The sequence below is a fragment of the Scleropages formosus genome, chromosome 9, assembly GCF_900964775.1.
Source record: "Scleropages formosus chromosome 9, fSclFor1.1, whole genome shotgun sequence".
NCBI lineage: Eukaryota > Metazoa > Chordata > Actinopteri > Osteoglossiformes > Osteoglossidae > Scleropages > Scleropages formosus.
The window spans coordinates 16,349,871-16,373,230 of record NC_041814.1 but is presented as its reverse complement, the minus strand read 5'-3'; the positions used below and the strand labels follow the sequence as shown (position 1 = coordinate 16,373,230).

The 23,360-nt window shown below is 41.2% G+C and overlaps 2 protein-coding genes across 5 annotated transcripts in view; both read left to right on the top strand.

Moving 5' to 3' along the window:
- The first annotated feature begins 2,664 nt into the window (after nt 1–2,664).
- Nucleotides 2,665–14,756, top strand: uap1 (UDP-N-acetylglucosamine pyrophosphorylase 1). Of its 2 annotated transcripts, XM_018754093.2 has the most exons (11): nt 2,665–2,821; nt 3,747–4,044; nt 5,403–5,607; nt 7,125–7,300; nt 7,427–7,599; nt 10,332–10,525; nt 11,285–11,425; nt 11,929–12,117; nt 12,650–12,700; nt 13,373–13,439; nt 13,750–14,756. In XM_018754093.2, exons 2-11 carry the CDS (start codon nt 3,771–3,773, stop codon nt 13,840–13,842), a joined length of 1,563 nt encoding a protein of 520 aa, XP_018609609.2. In that variant the 5' UTR covers nt 2,665–2,821; nt 3,747–3,770; the 3' UTR covers nt 13,843–14,756. The 2 variants fall into 2 exon arrangements, with proteins under 2 accessions (XP_018609609.2, XP_018609610.2); XM_018754094.2 differs by lacking the exon at nt 12,650–12,700 and having other exon boundaries at nt 2,667–2,821; nt 13,750–14,755.
- Nucleotides 14,757–18,988: 4,232 nt separating this feature from the next.
- The window catches only part of LOC108935475 (discoidin domain-containing receptor 2-like), a 32,712-nt gene continuing 28,340 nt past the window's right edge, over nt 18,989–23,360 (top strand). Inside the window, exon 1 of one of the 3 annotated variants that reach the window (XM_018754090.2) lies at nt 18,989–19,067. In XM_018754090.2, coding sequence (XP_018609606.2) covers nt 19,067 — 1 coding nt within the window. In that variant the 5' untranslated portion in view covers nt 18,989–19,066. Of the gene's footprint in view, nt 19,068–19,894; nt 20,059–23,360 lie in introns of those variants that run through there. The other 2 variants (XM_018754092.2, XM_029254968.1) reach the window with 2 other exon arrangements.

The window sequence follows — 23,360 nt, the reverse complement described above, 5'->3', positions numbered from 1 at the left end:
GGGTTTTCATGACTATGAGTGAGAAAAAAATTGTATGTACTATATATTATTATTTTTTGACTACCTATATAGACATTCCCAGATTTACAAACTGTCTACCATTGGCTGTTGGCTTTTGATACCCAATTTTTGATTTCCACAATGAAAATCAGTGTAACAAAATTTATCGGAAGTATGTCCAAAAAACAGACAGTTGTGTGGAAGTACAGTAATTTTGTAGTTGGTGTTTATGTAGCATCAGTTATTTCCTGTTGGTTTCTTGTCACGTAAATGCTTTCTTTTGATGTGTTTGTGTAAGAATGACTGCCAAGCCTCCTCCTCCACCCACCGCAAGTCACGATCAACCCTTCTTTACACTTGGTGAGTACAGTAACAGTTCATAACAGTAAATTCACTTGATTTTAATTGTTGTCTGAACTTCTGTTTTTTTTACATAAATTTCATTATTGAATGTTCGTTGCTGTCTGCTGGATATAAAAAGGAAGCACATTTAGCTTCCGAAAGTTACTGCACAGAAACATACCCATTAATGGCCTCATTTAATGTTTGATAAGTAGGTGCATTATCTTTGAAGTGTCATAGGTGTCGTGTGAAGCTACCATGCTGAGATCGGGTTCACATTTATATAGGTGTTTTACAGTGTTTTTGATATTTGGGGAATTTGGTTTAGGGTTTTTGGATGGGCCAAAGAAAATATTAATTATTCTTCACAATTAAAATAATTGGAAATAGGCTTTCGGTATGCAAACATTTTGGTTTTCAGACCGTTTTCAGGGATTAATTCTATAAATTGACAGATTGCATACAGAAGTGTAAATGTAGTAATAAAAACCCCTCTTTTCCCATTGGTGAAAGAAATAAAACATTGTAAGCATACTAATCTAACTTTTAAGGACCCCAAGGCTGCTAAATTCTTGCCTCCGTTGTCTCTTATCACATTTGTGATGACTGTTTGGTTACATTTATTTACTTCTTTATTTTAAGTGTTCCTTCTGCTACTGTTTTCTGGGGGTTGCCACAAAAAATTTCATTGTATTGCATACAATGACAATAAAGTATCTTATCTTGTGTATTTTTTTTTTTTTTTTTACTGTTTTCTTTTTTACTGTCATCCCAGTGACAATATTGCTTCCTTATTACTTAAGGTTCTTTGCTCTGGATATGATCAAACTGTTGTGTTTGTTGACAAAACAAAATGTTAATAAAGTTGTACATTTAAATAGCTGCGTAGCAGAGACAACGTAAGCGCACCATCTAACAAAGAAGGACTCGGGAAACTCGAGAGAATTCTCGTGATAACTTGCTAGTGCCACCTAGCTGGGCGGTGTGAATAGCACCGTTATGTTACAACATTAAATACTACAGTATTTGAATTTCTGAAAAGAAAGCGAAAGAAGCAAATTCCACGAATGACCATTTTAATGAAGGTTTTGTGCTCTGTGTATCGATTTTATTTCTGAGTTAGCAGATAGCTGAATCGTAGCTAGCTCAACCTTGTCCTTGTGTGAGTCGCTTTTTGCGAAGCTTCGGAATTATTATTATGTTAAATCACGGGTGTCCAACGTGCGACCCGCAAGATCATTTGTAATATGAACATATAAAATACTTGCCATAATTACTATAGATTCTAAAGCACATGAAATTACAATTAATCAAACACACTTGAACGCACATCGCAAATTTATATGTGATGCTTTTATCCAAAGCGACTGCTACTTACTTACAATATTTTGCCCAGCATCATGCAGCTAGGTAATTACTAGAGCAATTTAGAATAAGTACCTTGGGCAAGGGTAATACAGCAGGAGGTGAGAGTCTAACCGGCGACCTTTTGGGACTTAATGCAGCAGCGCTGACCACTAATTTACTAGCTTTTTAGATACCCATGGAATAATAATTTTAGTATTATTTAACTAAGGTTCAGTATTAGTTTACTCGGACCAGTTCACAGTGATTATTGTTGTCCTTGGCCTAAAGGTTGGACACGGCTGTTAGATTTTAAATGAAAAGTATTAGCAATTATAAACCCGCAAAACAGTCGTCCGAAGTACTGGAAGAGGACACGTTAAACAACCGAAATGTTCATGGCAACCCAGACAAATATTATTCAATGATTCATTGCATTGACGGAAAAGACAAGGGTGGTGTCCACAAGCTCCTTTAGTTTAAAGTTGTCCGGCTTTTCCTTACGAAGTTGATGCCTACCTTAGCGAAATAAAAGCGATTTTAGTGGGAGAAATGCCCTTTTTTTTTATATATATAAAAAAAAAAAAAAATGTGTGGTGAGCTCGTACCCTCGTACGGGTAGAAATCATGTCCATGTTCTGTTCGGCGCAAGTTTCCGTATAGAAATTGTGTAAAATTAATTCCCAACTGAAAAACTCTTCTCGTGTTTCAGACACCTTCTCATGATTATAATAATATACTCGATATGTATATTTAACTATTTATACTTCTTATGAGTTCAAGACACACGTCAAGCTAAGTTTAACTGTGTTAGCTTTATCTCCGCCATAGATTAAACTGACTGTTATAATTCAGTTTGCGCCATTTCATTTGTGAGATTAACAGAAATGTAACTTTCAGGGCGGGTGTGTACTGTGCTACACTTTAGGGGCAGATTTGTCAAATTCTGTGGAGGTTTACAGTCTGTAAAGAGCGGAGTAGCTCGGCTTCGGACGGAGCCACGTCAGACTTGACGCGGGGGGAGGCGCGAGACCGGTCGGGAGGCGGGAAGTGGGATGAGCGCGGGGCTCCGGGACGCTGAAACAAACCGTCAAATCCTGCGTTTCGGCAGCATACTGAAGGCTCGTCGCTGCAGGTATGTATCACCGGGATGTGTGAGAAGGGCTACTTTGCGTCCTACGTATATTCGCCCAGCTTTGAAAAGATGGAGGATTGGCTTGCTCGTTTGGCGCGTGTACGTACGGTGGTTGGGAGGCCGGACATACGGAGACACGTACAGGGCGCGGCGTGGCGTGGCGCGGCGCGGCGCGTCTCGTCTCATCGCACTGACTGAGCGGACTGCTCACACTGCGGCTCCTTCCGTGACTCTGACTGTGTTCACGTGGACGGAGCTCAGACGTGTCTCGGCTGTTGCTCATCGTGTGTTTCTAACCCTGGTTCGGCGCCCTAGGCTATTGAGTCGCTCAAGAGCTAAGAACGGAAGCGAGGAAGCGTGTCTGTCTTAGCCCGTGTGTCCGATCAGCCTACCTTCATTATATAGTAGTCCTTTTAATTTCTAGTAGCACGTCCAGGGCCGTTTTCACCCTGTGGTCGATGATAACACACAGACCACACACCGTCACCGGTGGACCTTGACAAACTCACTGTGTGATGGTCCTAATTGTCCTCCCCACACTGCGAAATTCGCATTACTCTCTCCTTAGTCCAAGTGATGCTCTTATTATTCATTTATTCGTGTCTGAGGACTTTCTCCAAAGCGACATGCAGTCCGTGGTTTGTTACTTTCTTTGTACACGACTCTACTTGCAACGATTTACCCATTTTGCAATGCAGGTTAATCTTACTCTACCAGTTTACGGTAGGTGCCTCGATCAAGGCTACTACTACAGCAGGAGTGGGATTCGAACCCAGGTCTTGTGACTGTGAGGTCACGGCTGTGACCACTGCCACCTGTTGCATGACAGCAAGATGACAGCTTGTTTGTACTTGTCCAAGTGTTTTGTTTTGACTGCATCGATCTTTTAACGTTTTTCCGTCTTTCCCGCTTTGGTTGCTGGCAGAGATCATCTCCGTATTCTGCAAAGATGGACATCGGCGAAGTGGCCAAAAGGCTGGCGGAAGCCGGTCAGTCCCACCTGCTGCAGTTCTGGGATGAGCTGAGCCCTGAGGAGCAGGCTGACCTCATCTTGGATCTGGAGAGCATGGATCTTAGGGAAATTAACAGCTTCTTCAAGAGTGCTATGCAGGTGTCTAGCCACAGTAGCGAGAAGGTGGACGCCCGCATGGAGCCGGTACCTAGGGAGGTGCTGGGCAGTGTCACCCGGGATCGAGAGCACCTGATGACGTGGGAGAAAGAAGGTGATTGAGCTATCTGTCAGTAGTACACCTCCCTTGCCAGAACACAGTGGACCGCAGAACACCAGCTGTGACCACACCTGGTGGACCAGAATCCCACCTGTTTCTTTTCAGTTTAAATTTAGTCACTCACCGTTAAGAGAACCTTGACAGGATCAAGGTGATTTAGAATGTGTCTCAGAAAGATTGTTCACTGAGCTACTCAGAGTACACAGTTGCTGGAAAGCCAGTCCATCACTGGGTGTTTTTTGTGTGTGTGTGTGTGTGTGTGTGTGTGTGTGTGTATATGTATATGTATATATATACACACATACACACACACACACACACACTGTACACATATATATACAGTATATAAGAAACTTACCACAGTAGGTACACTACTATCACAAGTGTCTAACAAACTGGATTGTTGTTTGTAATTCAGAATTGACGTGAAAGCATTTGCTAGTACACATATGGTCTGATAGGGTGTTAACATTTTTGTTTTTAAGTCTTCTGTTTATAACCCATAATTTGTGAAAATGTAAGGACACAGAAAAAGAAGGGAATAGGCATTAGACTTATTGTGTGTACAGAAAGTTTTTCTGAAGGCTCCTGGAGTTTAAGCTTTCTTCTTGAGTGAAGGGTGCTGTGACGATCGGTCTCTGTGAGGGGTCGTAGGACACATCTGGTTCGGTTTATCCCTGACGTAAGCAGGCTGTGTTGTGATTCATGGGAACATCCAGCATGTCATCATTCTTGGACTTAGTGGCCACACAGTTGCACCTTTTGTTCTTTTTATTATTCATAAGATTACATGCTGGTTATGACCATAGACGTTGACTCGTTATGTAAAGTGATTGGCATGAGGTCTGAGTGTGTGTGTTGAGTAAATTGTGACATGTAGTAATGCAGCCTGAATGGCCTGTGGTTCAAAGTAACTTACTGTCATGCACTTTAACCCAGTCAGGTATATTGTATTATTAAAAGATTAAATGAAAAAAACTGTGCATATGGATGAAATCTAGAAGAACAACTGAAGTAATAGCAGTTAAAATGAATCATGAATCATTAAATTGGGTTGCTTTAGTGGCTTCAGTATTTTACCTATTGGCTAAACTATGTTGTATTAAATCACATGTGCTTTAAAATTCATGTAAGTAAAATTGCAGTACATGAGAATGATCAAGGTGTCAGTTTAACTTCATAGTCAAGTTTACCATGTATCTAATGAGCAAAGGCACAGTTTTAAAGGATTTAATGAAATTCTGCACCTTTTTACTCTCTGCCTGTCTTGTTTCTTAGTTCCTGTTGTTTCCTGCTGTTCTTTTGACATAATCATTGTTACTGTGACAAGATTCCACAAATCCCTCCCCTAGGACTCCTTCAGATCTCCCAGAACAAAGTGGCTGTGCTCCTCCTGGCTGGTGGTCAGGGTACGCGACTAGGGGTCCCATATCCCAAAGGAATGTACGATGTGGGCCTGCCCTCCCGCAAAACCCTTTTTCAGATCCAGGCAGAGCGCATACTCAGGCTACAGGAGCTTGCTGAGCAGAAACACCAGACAAAGTGTTGTATACCCTGGTAAGTAAGTTGTGGTGGTGATGATGATGATGAGTCAACTACTAGAATCAGGATTTTTTTGGTTTTTCAGAATTACTGCAGAAACCTTACAAAACTATTGTACAACACAGGCTTACCTCATGTAACAAATACTCTTTTTATGAGAACTGGAAAGCAAATTTCTATTGTAATATTTGCTTAATGCTTTGCTGTCAACTCACACTTGCAGTTCTGATATTCTGGACTTGTTTGAATAGATTTTCTTAACTATTGAAAAAGAAAATGCAAACCTTTTTGTGGCTTAGGAAAGCATAATTTACTTTCTCCAGTTCAAATTAATGGTAAAGATTTCTTTTTATATGAGTTCTTTATATGAGCAGATAAGCAGGAAGACGTTATGCCTGTTATGTGACGTAAGCCTGTCCTCTTTTCTCACCCTAGTTGTATCTGTAGGTTTTCTAGTTCTCCACAGACTGCTAAGAGTAATAAGGCTACTTGTGTTATTGACAGTCCCAGGGGCTGACTGACTGGGAGTTCAGATTGGAGAAGTCTCAGAAGAACACAGAACTGGGAAATTTTAATATATTGCTTATTATAAGGAGATAGAAGTAACACTCTTGGCACTGAGACCATAGTGTAATTAAAGAGAAAGAATGGAGAAGTTGTCTGTCAGACAGTCATGCTCTCCCTGCAGAAGGGTCAAGCTTCTGTGGAAAGCCTACATTCCTGCTGTCTACTACTTTTTGCTGCATAATTTAATAGCAAACATCTAATTAGGTTTCCTCTTAACTTGTCATGATGTATTTACCCTTATTGCAAAACGTGTTTCATCTCTGGGAAAAATGAGGAGGATTAGACCAATTAAGCAAGAAAAATAAGTGAACCACATAAAATGCTTTAACAAGCAGAAGAAGCATAACGAGCAGCAGGACATCGGGATATCTGTCCAAGTAGGTTTTTTCACAGTTTAAGATATACACAGTTCATCTGTTCAGGTAGATGAAATGCCATTCTATTGAGTTTGAAATTGTGATGCAAGTATAGGGACAGATGGTAGCATAATGCTTAGAGCTGCTGTTTTTGCACCCAAATGTCACAGGTCCTATTTGCACTTCCAGCTGTCATACCCTTGAGCTAGCTACTTGCCTTAAAATTGCTCCAGTAAAAAATTACCCAGCTGTGTAAATGAGTAAATAATTTTAGGTAGCTTAACTGTGAGTTGTTTGAGAAAAGCGGCAGCTGCATGAATAAATGATTGGATGGTATAAAAACAGAAACTGGTTTTCTATAGTCTGACACCTTCAGAATGGAATTTTAGGTAGCCTTCTTCTGTTAGGAGAAATGTAATGCAGCTTAAGTTAATTCTTATTACAATGTGCTAATTAGACGTGTTACATAGCCACAGTTTAAGGGAACAAATGGCGTAGCAAGGCAGTTTGCTTTGGCTCGTTGGAGTTGGTTGTTACCTGTGTCTTTTACTATGTGAAGGCTGTGATTTTTGGAGGAAATATAGATGGTTTTCATGAATTGATCCACAGGTACATAATGACCAGCGGCAGAACTATGGACACCACCAAAGACTTTTTTTCCAAACACAATTATTTTGGCTTGAACAAGGAAAACGTCATATTCTTCCAGCAAGGCATGCTGCCTGCCATGGATTTCAAAGGGAAGATCATCATGGAAGCCAAAGGGAAAATTTCAATGGCACCAGGTACCATTCTGATTTCTTCAGGATTTTAATAAGTTCTGAAGCTTTGCAGAGGCCTCATGGGGACATTTTAATAATTGCTTTGCATGAGATGTGTGTTCTAATTTAGCACCATATTTTTAATTTCAGATGGGAATGGAGGTTTATACAAGGCTTTGGGTTCTCAGAAAATAGTGGACGACATGGAGTACAGGGGGATTGCATTCGTTCACGTCTATTGCGTGGACAACATCCTCGTGAAGGTTGCAGACCCAACATTCATTGGCTTCTGTGTACAGAAGGGAGCAGACTGTGGAGCCAAGGTCAGTCACAGAGAGAGAATACTGCTGTCTCTCCCACAGTCTGTAGGGTGGTACAGTGGCACAGAAGGTTGCACTGATGCCTCACTGCTCGTGAGCTGTGGGTTCAAATGGAGCTCAGATTGTGTGAAGTTAGCATGTTTGCTTTGTTCATGGAGGTTTCTTCCACAGTTCAACAATTGGTGAATTGGTGACAATGTCTGGGTGGGAGATTTGCCGTCTGAACTGGCATCCAGAGTGTACCTTGCTGTATGCTTCTGGGATAGGCTTCGGACCATGTAGACCCTGCACTGCACAAGTCAGTGATGATAAAAGGGTAGAAGAGGTAGCGCCTCATGTACTGTTCATTTTCTCCAGTTGAACACTAGGTGTTGCTGTAACATTCAAATTGTCATAACACACTAAACCAAGCAGTGGGATAACTGGGGCATTAGCCATACTGAGTGAAAATTATATGTGTGGTATTTAGTGTATAATTGATTGTAAATTTAGTGTTTGTGTTTTCAGGTGTCCAAAAATCCAGTTTTTTTCAATAAAGTGTGATTGCACATAGGAGGGGATGCCATTTAAATTCAGTACACATGCTTTCATGCTTCAGATGCACTGAAACCAAGAAGAAAATATTTACTTGTGATGTTGTTTCTTTAAGTATATTTAAAATGTTCTTAAATACACTGTCTGCTGCCATGAAACAAGAAAGCGCAGTGTAGCAGTTTAGGACACCAACTTCTGACCTGAAGGTTAATGGCTGAAACCTTACTGCTGTAGTAGTCTTCAGTGAGGTACTTGTCCCCAAATGCTCTAGTACATTCCCTAGCCGAAATTTCAAAAACTCTTAATCTTTTTGGATAAAAGAATCAGCTAACCCCTGGATTATTATTTTTTTTTCCTTTAAAATGGTACAGAAAGCTCAGATTAATAGATGGATTAAAAACATGATCAGAAGTTAGTATGGTGTGTGTGTGTGTGTGTGCTTTATACACCACTGTGAGGTTAAAATAGACTTTTGCATAATATAATATTGGGTATAAGTGATGATAAATGAAAGCTGTTACTGCAGTATTTATTTTGAAGCAAATTTTTGCTCAGGAAAACTTTAAGGTATCAATGCAGTTGTATAACTGGACTGCAGTTGTTGTAAATTCAGAGGACAGTGAATTTAAAATGTAAAGAAAAATTTAAAAATCTATTAATTTCTTGAGAAGCAGAAATAGGCTTTTCACACCTAGCATACCTCACTTTTCCTCCTAGCAGGGGACTGCTGTATTATTGTCCCATCCAGTGGATGTGATGTCAGCACTGCATCCCGCCTCACAGTCACATTACTGCTTTAACTGCTTGCTCTGGGTGGATGTCATAATTCACTCCAGACTTGCCCAACCCTGTTTCTGGGCATCTCTGTAAGCATATGGTTGTGGTATTAGAAGTTAGAGGGAAAAGGTGTGTTCTGCTGCTTCAAGTGCAATATTTCAGCTTGACCACTGCATCTGAGGAGTCTTAACCCTAAAGGATAAGCTACAATTAGTGGGAATTATTTCATGTTCTCTCCTTCCTGGTCTGTCAAGCTTTATGTTTAGATTTTGCGTAAAACATTTTGATAGTTATTTAAAAACTCATTGATAAGGTGATTCTGGAAAATATAACTGTTTCTCATTGAATAAAGACATATTTGTGATTTATGCCTATAATTGTTAGACTGGATAAATGATCATGTTCATATAAAAGTGAGCTACATTGGTCAGTGAAAAATTTTAAGACTATCAAAGCATTTCAAGGCTACTTTAATGGTTTTTCAGCCATAAAACTGAAATTTTATTTCAAATTTAAATTCCAGGGTGGATTATTAGCTTATTTTCTACTCATAGTGGAATTTTTTGGAGGAACAAGTGACTAGATATTGGATACCAGACATCAATGAAGTTTGCTCTATTTTTCCAACAGTTTATCATACGTTTTTGCTCAATAAAGATACTCCAGTCAGGGCTCTTGAAAAGTGTATAATATATGTACCTTCTGTATATATACAGTGCATCTTGAAAGTTTGTGAACCCCTTGTGTCGCTTAGTTTTACCAGAAAATCAATATTTAATCAGAAGCAGTCATCTGACATAATAGACATGTAATTACCAATCCATATGTTGCTGTAGATGAAATCAAGCATTTAGTAGAATAAACAAAAGTAGGGCAAGTGCAAAAATAAGTGAACCCAAAGTTGCAGTGCGTAAACCAAGTAGGTAAATGGAATCAGTTGTGTAAGTCATGCTCATTAATTTCATATGTTTATCTTAATATTTTATACAAGAATAATGACCATCCCTATACAGTTCACAAACTTTCAAACAGCATTGTACATATACATTTCTTTACAGTATGTGTGGTAGTTCCACTAAGATCAAAAGAGTTTAATTAGCCTTGAGCAACACTCGGAAATCTGCAGGGTGAAATGCGGTGTGGGGTTAGATGTAAACTTGGAGCCACCCATACATTGTAAATTACAAAGCGCGCAGTTAATGTGGCTTCTTGCTTGATGCCTCTCCCCCAGTGGAAAGCAGTTATCAGCAGGCAAAGGTTGTAATTTGTAGCACACATGTGGGTTGCAGTTCTCTGTTCAGCGTAGACTGCGTTTGAAAAAGGTTTCAAGATGACTGAGCTGGTGGAGTTCCGCATCCGTCATCATCACCCACCTCCATCTTTTCATCCAGGGGAATTAGCATTGCTGCTCTTCTTGCTAACAGGTCGTGGAGAAGACCAACCCAACAGAGGCAGTGGGAGTAGTCTGCAAGGTGGATGGACGCTACCAAGTCGTGGAGTACAGCGAGATCACTCTGGCAACAGCAGAGAAGCGCAGCGCAGATGGCCGACTTGTATTCAATGCTGGAAACGTGGCCAATCACTTCTTCACCGTACCTTTCCTCAAGGACGTTGTGAAGTGGGTGTGAATTTATTGGTTCATTGCCAAATACGTGATTTAATGTAGCATGTTAAACTTGTCACCAGTTTCTGCGCTGCTCAGAGTTGAGTTCATGAAACAGCATCAGTCAGAAGTGCAATTACTGTTGTTAGAAACTATTTTTTTCTACAAGGAATTTGATGAACAAGTTTGAGCGGAAAACAAGCAATCATGTCTTCATAGCTCTCCTGCAGCAATTCCCAGGGATGTGGGGCATTGTGGGATGCTGTGCTTTCATTTTTCTGTCCAGCTTGTCCTATACAGATGATGCCCAGGTGTACTGTTTTAACTCGTGCTTTATATTGTGAAACGTGTCCTTTTGCATATTTTAAACTTCACTGACGTCTGCATGTTCAATCCACTAGTCTAGTTTTATTCCTTAGTGTTAATTTGTTATGCTTAAGTTGACAAAATTCCAGTCTTGAAACTCCACTAGGTTGATGTCAATTTTGAGGTCAGGAATAGTTTTTTGCTGAAAAAACTCACTCTCATTGCTGTGTATGTTTTTTGTAATTTGTGTTATAAGAGAAATTTACATTTCAATGACTTTTTAATGAAAAAATGCTAAAAATCTCATTGAAGGAAAATGAGATTTTCCTGTGGTTCTTGTCTGTTTGGACAGTGCTGTTCTAACTAGAAGGACTCCCAGACAATTCTTATTCTTCCTGATTTCTATGAATGCTAAGGAGAATAGAGAAATGTGAAACATGTCCATGTCTGTCTATTCTGTCCCATCAGTATTTATGAACCCCGCTTGCAGCATCATGTGGCACAGAAGAAAATCCCGTATGTGGACACACAAGGACAACTCGTCAAGCCAGACAAACCCAATGGGATTAAGATGGAAAAATTTGTCTTTGACATCTTTCAGTTTGCCAAGTGAGTGCCGTGGTTTTTCCACCCCGTTTTAACATATGTGGTGCTGGCAGCCGAAGCTTTCCCCGTTAGCCCAGGAGAACTGTTATGACAAAGCAACAGGAGTGCTGGATTCCCAGTCTAAGCCCATTAATTTTCTAGTGCACGGACAGCCCGGCTTCAGCTGTATCACTCAACAATGCCAGGATGTCAGTTCGTGCTTCGAGCTCTATAATAGTCATGTTTGTTCATAATGGGTTCGTAGGAGCATATTAGCCATGCAGAGAGACTCCAGAAGGTACTGTGGGACTTAGCTCCAGTAGATGTGTTTAGAAAGCAATGTAACCTCCCTAGGTTTTGCCCACATTTTTTAGTAGCATTTTCTGTAGGTTGTGTTGGAGTGACGTCTCATCCAGTGTGTATTCTGTCTCATGCCCCTGTGCTTTCAAGATAGGTTCCAGAATAGATTCTTCAGAGCATTCATGTTATGTCTGTGCATCCCTGCCCTTTTGCCCTGCGGCTGTCAGGACTTTTGTGGTGTATGAGGTCCTTAGGGAGGATGAGTTCTCTCCCTTGAAGAATGCCGACAGCCAGGACGGAAAGGATAATCCCACCACAGCTCGTCACGCCCTCATGTCGTTGCACCATCGCTGGGTCCTGAACGCCGGCGGGCACTTCGTCGATGAGAATGGCACCAGGATTCCTGCCATCCCCAGGTGAGCAGCCGGTTCTCTGTTTGCCTTCCACAGAGGTGGAGATTCCCCAGTGCAGTTAAGACTTAAGAAGCTTATGGTGCTACTCTACAGTTTCATTAATTACAATTTCATTGATTGATTAGGTTTTTATCTTTAAATGTTGACTTTAAGATCATGATCCACAACACTAAATTTCACACATCATAATCCTCCTTACGCCTTCATGCAACATTAATCTCTTTAACATCATGATCAAGGCCATTTAATTTTTTTATAATGTGACAACAGAGCGGTAGCATTTTAATAAATTTCCTTTTCTGTTCATTATCGTTTTCGAGTCTTAACTCAGGATACGAGGTGTTGAATGATTTACTCTTTTTGTAGTTTTCATCATTTTTATTTTTAATCTGAATTGCTTTGTTTTGCTAACAGTAGAGTTGATTTAGACTCCATTTTTCACCCTCCATTCAACAATGAAGACACTGACTCCACCTAGGCCATTCAGCCTTAACGTCATGTTTTCTTCTCATTGACTACATTTGTTCCTGTGCAGTACTTCTAGAAATGGATCTACAGGCGGTGTCATACCTCATGTGGAACATAAGTAAATATTTCCTGTGTTGTATTAAGTGCATGGTGATGGGGCTTTGGCTTCCCTCTATAGTGTCAGTACTCTATAACTACTTGTTGTAGCACCAAAGTGACCAACTAATGTTCAGGGTTTGTTCTGCACAGCACTGCAGGTACTCTCTGTATATGTTTATATTTACAGAATAACATTTTCCCTACTTCATTTGGTAGTATAGTAGTTGCTACTAATCAGTGAAATGTGGCGCCAGGCATGCTTTTGATTTTCTTCCTCTCTTTGCTGTAAAGTTGGAATGGTAAACTTGTCGATTTTCTGCTCTCTAACACAATTATTTGTTTTTTTTTTTTTTTTTTTTTTTTCCTCCTCCTTCCACTTGGAAGTGAAATGATTTTTTTTTCTGTGAAATGATATGGAATATAAAAAGCAAGAATGCTAATCTAATCCTCTTTTTGTAGATATTGTGCTGAATCTGTATTCCACTTTCATATGAAGTAATGGTTTTCTTTGGCAGTTTCAAGACTTCAATAGTAACTTCAGTGGTACAGCTCCCCTTTAAAAGTTCATCTATGTATCTAGTGATTGTTCAATGCTTCAGTTTGCTCAAATTGCTTTACCAGCTGCGTTATTGTGTTTCTGTGTAAGAGAATATGGGAGACATTATCGCTGTTCTCTTTTCCTTTACTGCAGCTTGAAGGATGGAACAGATCTGCCAATCAAATGTGAGATTTCTCCACTGATCTCGTACGCAGGAGAGGTAAGATGTGGAGAGGTTAAAACTTTTTTAAAAAAAAAAAAAAGAGAATTGAGACTTGCTTGCCAGAAAAACTTACAGCCTCTATGTGTATCTTTCATTTTTTTAACATATGAAGTATTTAAGCTTTTTAAAATTTAGTTCCTTGACACTTTTAACTGAACTATTTCTGCCTTGTTACATCCAAACATGACTTACTGATTATTAGTTTGAAATATTTCAGTGTTTCAAGCATTTAAGCAGTTTCACACACACAATATATGTATTTGTTGGCTGTAGAAGATATTTAAAATCTACCCTCTCTTTCTTACAGGGACTTGAAAATTTAATGCGAGACTTTGAGTTTCGCCCTACCTTGGTTGTTGATGAAAAAGGTTTTCACGAGCTTGTGAAAAATGGAGTGTGAACATTGAGAAAGGCGTGTGCAAAACCAAATCAAATGTCTTCCTCCCTTCATCCTCCAAGTTGTGGAGAAATGAATTTGTGCAATAAATTGATGGATGGAAGCCTCATATGGCTACTGGAACAGTATGAATTCAACATATTTATTTTTATATGAATGTATTTCAGGAGAAATTAACCAAATCTGTATTTCTACAGACAATTTCTCCGTAAACATGTTGTAGGTACAATGGCTCACATTTAGCAAAAATGTATTTTAAAAAATGGTTGTCAAACTTTACTCAGATATTGAATGATTGTTTTTAATCTTTATTTTCAAATATTTAAAAAGTCGAAAGTGAGAAATTGTAGTGTAACATTTTTCAGTGAAGATTTTAGTGATAGGAATGGGTTTTGCACTAATTGTGCAGGCGTGGTATTTCCAGCACATGAATAATTGAAGGAGTATGAGATGTGAGACTGCTCAGTTAGCTGCTGTAAGGAAATGTTCTTGTGGCTCCTTCTGGCCTACTTCTGCCATAACTTTCTGCACATGCTTCTTTGTAATCAGTACCGTTCTCTGTCAAACTTCATCGTATGTGGTATACGTATTTTTGGACAGCTGGAATACATGAGATTGATATGAAAATGTAGGTTTTATGAAATTCAGACTAGCTTGTACCTCTCCAATATACAGTTTCTGATTAGTCGTATCATAGTCATAAAAATCTTTTGGATTATACAGATTGGAGACATCTGGATAAATTGTGTACTTTGTATACTGTGAGCTTGCAAAGTTAACATTCATTAAAAATTTTTGAGGAACCCTGTATGTTTGTCACTCTGTGTATTATAAAACTGCTCTATAGCCAAAGTACCATTGCCTAAAATGGTTCTCAAATGTATTCGCACCAACAGCATGCTTGGCTGCAACAATCCTCACGCACAACGCGATGTGCAGCTTGCGCTCATGTGTGATAATGGGACACCGCATGCACGCAGCAGCATCCTTCTCACTCGTCTTGTGTCGCTTACCAAAATGAACATGGGTAGGGCACAACAAGGCACATTGCACAGCTGGACTGTGAATAATGGGTTCCCAGTGCTACTTTACAGCACTGAAATTGCCAGGCTGCCCCACATGTGCACATGGAACAGAGCTAATTGACAAACGCTAAATATCCTGTGTTTTAAGTGATGATAATTGTTACCATGGAGACAGACAGCACTTCCAGGTTGCACTGCCATGTGTGCAGTGACAAAGCAGCTCTAAATAGGCTAGTGATAACTGGTGTATTACTGTGCTTGTATGTATTAGTCTGTTTTCTGCTGTTCACGTTAGTTTAATCTTGGTTTTATTAACTTTATTTTTTCTAAGGTATTCAAGTAATTTTAGCAAGAATAAGAATGTTGCTTGTAGAATATTCTACAAATTTTGATGTGGACCTCAATTCATCTGGACAGCCAGGCTATAATTAGATGTTGGGAGCAAGCTGGAGGCCACTGGTGGCATTGTTGCATTCTGTGTTCCACCCTGTCTACTATAATGTGCACTTGTTCAGAGTTTGCACAAATGTCGGCGGAACACACTCTGTGTCACTCACACACTAGTATGGGGGAACCTGAACAGCATGTCTTTGGACTGTGAGAGGAAACAAGAGCACCCAGAGGAAACCCATGCAGATTCCACACAGACTGAGCAGGGATCAAACCCACATTCTCTCACACCACCCAGGTGCTGTGAGAGAGCAGCGCTATTTGCTGTGCCACCATGCTAACTTATTTTTTTTAAAAAATGTTGCATACGGTAGTATTAGCAGATTGCAAAAATGCAGGAATTATTTGACTTTTTTTTTTTTTTAAAGTTTACTTGGTCTGTAGGGTAATGGCAAGCTAGGTGAATAAATTTAATTTTTGGAATGAGGAGGGGAGGTGTGCCCAGAATCCTAGCCAACATGAAGGCTTTAGTGTATATAAAAAAAAAAAAAAAAAATTATTTCATAAACTTATTGTAACACTGGCACAATGGCAAAAAAAAGAGAATGCAAACACATGAGAAGTGAATCAAGCCTAAAGAGCACCGGACTGCAGCTAGAGAACAGGTACACAGTTACCACAATGCAGCGCATCTCAGTCTCTCGCACTGCTGCTTCAGGCAATTTTGAAATGCGGTCTCAGTTTATCTCACCAGACCGAATGTCACCAGCCTGGACACAGTGTTGTAAACTGGATACATGAAAATCCAGACCATTTAATAAGTTGTAATAATTGTGAACCAGGCGGCGCAGTGGGTTGGACCGGGTCCTGCTCTCCAGTGGGTCTGGGGTTCGAGTCCTGCTTGGGGTGCCTTGTGACGGACTGGCGTCCCGTCCTGGGCGTGTCCCCTCCCCCTCCGGCCTTGCGCCCTGTGCTTTCGGGTTAGGCTCCAGCTCTCCGTGACCCCACATGGAACAAGTGGTTTCGGATGATGTGTGTGTAATTGTAAACCAGATAAATGGAAGACCAGATACTGGGAAACAAAATAAAGGGAGATGAGTGAATTTACCCCTTTTCAGTACTGGCTTATTTCATATTTTTTCCTCAAGTGCACATGAGAAGTATAAATTAAAAACAGGAAACCCTCCCGAAATCCATTTTTATTAGTTGCATCTGTCCCTGCTGTTTGCAATATTATGATGACAGTAAAATAATGATACGTTATTCTTTGTTTCTATTGACTACAACACAATTTTTGTCAGGCTAATTGCGCACAAACACAAAGGTTTGGTGGTCCAATATTCTGGCCCTCTTTTGCTGTGACTTTTCTGGAGCTTAGCTGCTCTGGGAGGGAGGAGAATTCTAAATGCAGAAGTAAACGACTTGGAGAAGTAACTCAGGCTAGCATCCTGGGGAAAGAATGTAACTTGTACTCCAACAGGACCCTTGGGGTGGAAAGCGCCGGTTAGAAACAGGTGGCCTCGAACCAGTGTTCTCTCTACATTAGGCATTTTATAGGGACTTGCTGTGCTTTTTAAAATCATCTTGGTGGGTATGGCTCCAAAATAATGTTCATTCCAGTGTTACTATGGTTTTAACACAATAATAACCAAGTAACACATCAGTAGAGGCATGTTTCTTATTAGCGAGCAGTCCTAGCCGTGAAGAGAATGTCAGTTCTGTGAAAAGCTTCAAACGTCATTTAACATTTTCATCAAAAACAGAACTTGGTTTGTGATGTAACGGGAATGCGCGGGCAAACAAATAAACATTTCGTTGAAGATCTTTCGAATACCTTGAATGAACAACACTGCGGTAAGCTTGTATCCTTCCACACTGCCAGAATAAATGTGTCAAAGTGGTTGCAGTGGCCTCACGCTTAAAACATAGCTTAGACGTCCCCAGAAATATCATGGAAATGTAATTCCGCTTGCCTGTGTTTGTTTTTACCACCTTTAGACAAATGCATATTCAATTGACTTGTTTAAGTTACAAATGACCAATTCTGTTCTTTCTTCTTGTTGAGCATTGTCTCGCTACGTAAGACTTGAGGAGGCCGGCCGGTGGTGACAGATGAATCCCATGCTGACCCAAGATGACGACCAACTGCCATGACGGACAAGACGTACCATGCTGAGCTGGGGATCCATGATACCACATAGCAAAAATATCATTGTTACTTGTTAACTGGCTTAGAATTCTTACTTAATCTAGAATGCCCAGGAGGGGTGGGCAACCAGTGGCCCTTGGACCCCCAGAGGTTTTTATTTCTCCGTTGATTTTCAGGTGTGAGTTTGTGTTCCGGGGGGTTTGGCCAGACCCTTTTCTCCAGTGGGTCTGGGGGTCGAGTCCTGCTGGGGGTGCCTTGCGATGGACTGGCGTCCCGTCCTGTGTGTGTCCCCTCCTCCTTCAGCCCCATGCCTTGTGTTGCCAGGCTAGACCCCAGCTTGCCGCAGCCCCACTCGGGACAAGCGGTTTCAGCCAGTGTGTGAGTTTTTGTTCCTTTTTGTTCCTTTCTGTTCCTTTCCTCCATGGCCAGTAGGCTTACTTATAGCTCTATAAAAGCATTATATTATGATAGTCAGTAGTCAACTGTCTTCTTTATTTCTTTATCTGATGTGTTTGTTTTTTCTGCCTTAAGCCTGTCTTAAAGAGCTCTGTGAGAGGAGCTCTCCATGAAAATAAACTGAATAAATTGAGTCATATGAAGACGCACTGGTGTAAGGTATGTTCTTTGAATGAGTTTGAGCTTCACAAGGATTTTCCTGTTCATTGAAATGGAAGTACCTCACTTGTAAGATGTGGAGCGCAGATGGAATATTCTCACGCGTCTGACAAGGAAATGTATTGTACGGCTACGGGCCGCGCCGGAAACTCCCCGCAGAAATATGCGGTCATTCAATGTACAGGTTAACTTGAATAAATTCTGGAACATCTGGTTACCCTTTCTGAACTTCCTAGTGCCACATGGCCATCCATGAAACATTGTACCCTTGTTGTATCATGTATTTAAGTGAATTTGTAATTTCTTGGTATATTGAGCGGGACCCTCCATGTTGCCATGACCCAGTCCTGCTCTGTTCTGTTGTTATTAACATTTAAGAAAAACATTTTGGTTTCCTAAAAGACAGTCTTCAGTTGAAGGGCAGGAGGCTGAAGCTTGGCAGCACTCTTATTTTCTTTTCTGCTATAAGATATGATACAGTATTTCTTATTTCATTTACATTATTCATTTAGCAGACACTTTTTCTCCAAAGCAACCGTACTAGCCCATTTCTAACATGATTCCAGCGTTGTCATTCATGTTAAACAGTCATTCATGTTTCCAGCAGGTCTGAGAATTTTAAGCTCGACAACTTCTTGGAATGAAAAAATCTACTTTGCAGGCTTTCGTAGAATTTCTGGGTTTTAATAGTTTTGTCAACGAAACAGAACTGCGATTGGTGCGTTAATTGAACCCGTGTGTATGGCGTGTGGAATTCTGGGACTTTGGAAGCATTCCAGGAATCCAGAATGTAAAGTTACTTTTTCTCTCTTTTTTTTCGTTTTTTTTTTTTTTTTTTTTTTACCTCAGTCACGATCCGTTACATCAGCTCGGCGCGCGCCCGGCTCTCGCTCGCTCGCTCGCTCGCTCGCTCTCTCTCTCTCTCTCTCTCTCTCTCTCTCTCTCTCTCTCTCTCTCTCTCTCTCTCTGACACACACACACACACACGCTCTGGATTTACGGACACTTCTTGACGGACAAATGCTGAATGCATCAGCCTTTTTGAAAAAGTAAGTCTTTTTTTTACAGCGCCAGTCCTGTTTTACGTACATGATGATTTGTGTGTGTGTTTTTTTGGTCTGAATTATAAACTTAGAAAGCAGTATAATGCAGAAAAGACTAAAAAAGAGTTTTTTTTAATCCCCCTTTTTTTAAGGTTTTCTCTCGCTTTCTTTGGTATGTGACTGTTGTTGTTAGAAGCGCGTGTTTTCTCCCGCCGTGGGCTAAGAGTAACACGGCGATTTTGAGCGCTGCAGTGCTGGAGACACGAGGAGCTGCTCCGGCTCCCGACCCTTCCCTCCCTCGGTGGCTGTGTGTGTGTCGGCTCCCACCGGGCTGCACGCGCACACACACACACACACACACACACACACACACACACACACACACACACACACACACACACACACACACACACACACACACACACACCTCATGCCCGGCCGGTGCTGTGAGCTGTGCTTCTCGTTTAAACGTCAGAAATTATGTCTACTATACGTACTATCGGTTAAGAAGGGCCCGGGAAAGTCCGTTTTTTTTTTTTTTTTGTTTGTTTGCTTCCCCCCCCCCAGCTGCGCGTACAGTGACACTCCGTTCATTTGCAGCGTCTCGAACGGTGCGGCGCGTTTCGCGTACTGCCGCCGCCGGAAACCCAGTGGTGGACTCGTGGAGATTCCCCGATCGATCCGGTGCTGCGTGTCCTTTCAAATCAAATGCTTTTTTGGAGATGCAACAAACCCCGCTGGCTTCCCCCCGACGAAAGTGCTCTCCACACACGTGACGGGGTCGCGTGGCGTGACACGTTGGAGAAGTAACTAGCGACTCCCTGTCAGGAGTGCAGCACACGTTTTGCAGCTGAACACCTAAACGGTCATCATCATCAGTGAAAGGCTTCTAGGCTGAATTATGCCGGTACTGCTAAACTCAAGTTGTACGGAAAAGTGACGGACAGAGCAGTACAATAGACGACTGCGGACGCGACGTTCGGTGTGTTGAGGACGGGTGAGGGATTCGACGGATGCGCTCTGAGACAGACACGTAACTTGAGCAGACTTTACACATGTCATGTCATAAAAAGAAGTCACTGTTTTTACCAGTTCGTTTACATGCAGATTTCAGTCATTTTATAGAAAGCAGCGGTAGTAACGGCGCTGAGGGGAACTGATCTGATGTAGATTAATAGTTGGTGTTCGTGTCTATTCCTGAACGTAGTCTTGTTTTCTGATTGGCTGAAATGTTGCTTATGCTTAGTTTGCCACAGGGAATTCTGGGGGGTTCAACAAGTGATCTCCTAACCATTGTGTGGAGTAGGGGGGCTTAGAGTGGCCTGGGGAACGTTCCAGTCTTCAGTGATTTTTTAAGGACTGCTGTTGAGGTAAAGCCTAATCTTATGAAACAGCTGTGTAGGGAATTACTAAAGAGTATTTTTCTAGAACTCTGTTTCTAATATCTACAGGAGGGGTGCTATAGTATTATTATTGCTTTATGGCTATAATACTTGTTAAACTGTTGTGAAGAATTCATACTTTTCAAAGAAGTGTATGAGTTTTTGTCTTAAGCTATGGGTGTTCCATTTCAAGGGTAAGAGTGAAGTGAGTCCTGGGAAGGTACATGTCACCTGCACTCTAGTTAGTCTTATCCTGCTTCTCTTCGTTTTTGGAGCGCAGACCAAGGAAGGGGAGCGGTTCACACACAAATGTAAGAGAACACACTTTGGTATTTCTGGTTTCTCATGCTACTCTAGCTGAGCGAACGCTGCGCTGAGAGAAGTGAAATGAAAAGTCCAGTTCTCTGTGTGGTGAAATGGGTAGGCGCAGTTGGACAGAAAGCTCCCATAATTGCAGTTGTCAAATACAGTGCAGGAAGGGAGACCAACACATGAGATGAAAGATAATCAGTTATTGAGATCCATTGCCAAGCATATGCAGACATGACATTTCGTTAGGCACCGCACCAGTTGCGGAACCAGGCCTCTCTTCTGTTGACACGTTTCAAGGGTTCGGGCTTGGAGGAGTCTGCCCAAAGTCAGTTGGGAAAATGCTGGAAGAGAATGTTTTTCCCATGAGTGTATTGTCCCATGCTCAAACCACACGTTTAAACTCGCAAGGAAGTTGTAGCTACTTTGTGGTTTGTGTCTTTTGGTGATGAAGGGCTCTTTTGTTTAAAACGAAAAGAACTATGCTGACAACAAAACATTTCTCCATTGATTTGGCATTTTCAGTACATTTCCAGAATCTTAAGTCTTCAGTGTTACTTTTATCATTTAAAACTGCTAGTAGAGACATACACTGTTATTGTTATTACTAGTAATAAATATTTACAGTTGAACTTTTTCTATCTTGCTCACTATGCTGTATCAAACAGTTTGAGCTGTATGCTTGTGCTTTGTAAAATCTGTTTTTTTTTTTTTTTTAAATGGCTAGAGCTACATTAATATTTTGGCCTGCAGCCAACAGGTACCGTAAATAAGCAATAATATGGTGATAAGTACTGCACCTACGGTTTGTAACTGAACTGATACTTAATAAAATTGCCTACTGTTTAATTGAACAACTGATTTCCAAATACATCCAGCTGTACAAATAAGGACAACTTTATTTTGCTGAGGATAAAGTTGCTTGCTAAGCAAATACCATAGGGAGATTCACGTTCATGGTCTGCTCCTTCATGTGCAAGTTGACCGTGATCCTTTTTGTTGTTTCAAAGCAGGAACTGGCCATTTTGGGTGTAGTTATGGCTTCACCTCCGCATGCCCTCTGCCCTGTTTAGAACAATTTGTTGAGCCAAGTTCATGACCTTACTGCTGTGAATAGCCAGAGATGCCGTGTGGTTTTCACATGTGCTTAAAGTTATCAGAACTATGCAAAACATGAACTCAAGGTAGCCTAGCTTTTGAAGTCCAGCCCACACTTGAGTATGTCTTCGTTGTGCATAAGTACGTTAATATTTAAGGATATTAAATCTTTAACAATGTTTTTCTTTCACCTTTCAATTTTTGACCTCAAATCAATGTTTGCCCACCTAGCACACCATGAACACAGAGTCAAAATGTTTCCCCCATTTTAAAGTGATATTACCTCAGTCTTGTCTGGTATACATTATTTTTTTTGAAAAGTTGATACATTGTGAAAGTTCTATCCCCACATCTGTGATTTTACGTGTTTGGGTCTCTCTTTAATTTTGTTATGTAAGTTGCCATGACTGGTCTCTGTAGAATTATTTTTAGTTACACACAACATTTATTTATTTTTTCATGTCTTCCATCATTCAGTTCACAGCAACCCTCCCTGTTTAAGCAATTACTGTCTGAATTAAAGTCCCTTTTGGAGCATGTAATCAAACACAGTCACACCACCCACCCACACCGTCTGAAACCGATTGTCCCACACGGGGTCGCGGGGAACCGGAGCCTAACCCGGCAACACAGGACGTAAGGCTAGAGGGGGGAGGGGACACACCCAGGATGGGACACCAGGCCATCACAAGGCACCCCAAGCGGAACTCAAACCCCAGACCCAGCAGAGAGCAGGACCCGGTCCAACCCACTGCGCCACCGCACCCCCCTTCACACTACCCACTTTTTGTTTAATACATCACACACACACACACACACACACACACACACACACACACACACACACACACACACACACACACACACACATTTTCAGAACCGCTTGTCCCATACGGGGTCACAGGGAACCGGAGCCTACCCGGCAACACAGGGCGTAAGGCCTGAGGGGGAAGGGGACACACCCAGGACGGGACGCCAGTCCGTCGCAAGGTACCCCAAGCGGGACTCGAACCCCAGACCCACCGGACAGCAGGACTGCGGTCCAACCCACTGCGCCACCGCACCCCATCGTTTAATACATCAGAGAGAGTGAAAGGAATTTCATAGCCATTCAAAGGTGATTCTCTCCTTGCTGTAATGCTGCTGTAAAGGATAACGGAATTTCATTTAGTGATTTTTGAAATCATTAGTGGTTCATGATTTTAAGTATTTCTGTAGGAGAATTATGATGAGCTGGGCACAGCACTGGAAGAATCCCATGAGGAAAAGCAAAACTGGTCTGGCTGGCACCAGAGAGCTGGGCAGCTTCTGTGCCTGAAAACAATCCCAGACGTAACAAATTTAGAGTTCAGCGACACTTAATGAGAAAAGTAAAGGCGTAAAAGGAAAAACACTTGACGAAAAATTGAAATTTTTCATCCCAATATTGATGTCAAATTCAGTAGCCAAAGAGACGTTAAACTTTTGAGTCAGCAAGGGCTCATAAATTTCCATAGAGGTTAAGGAGTTC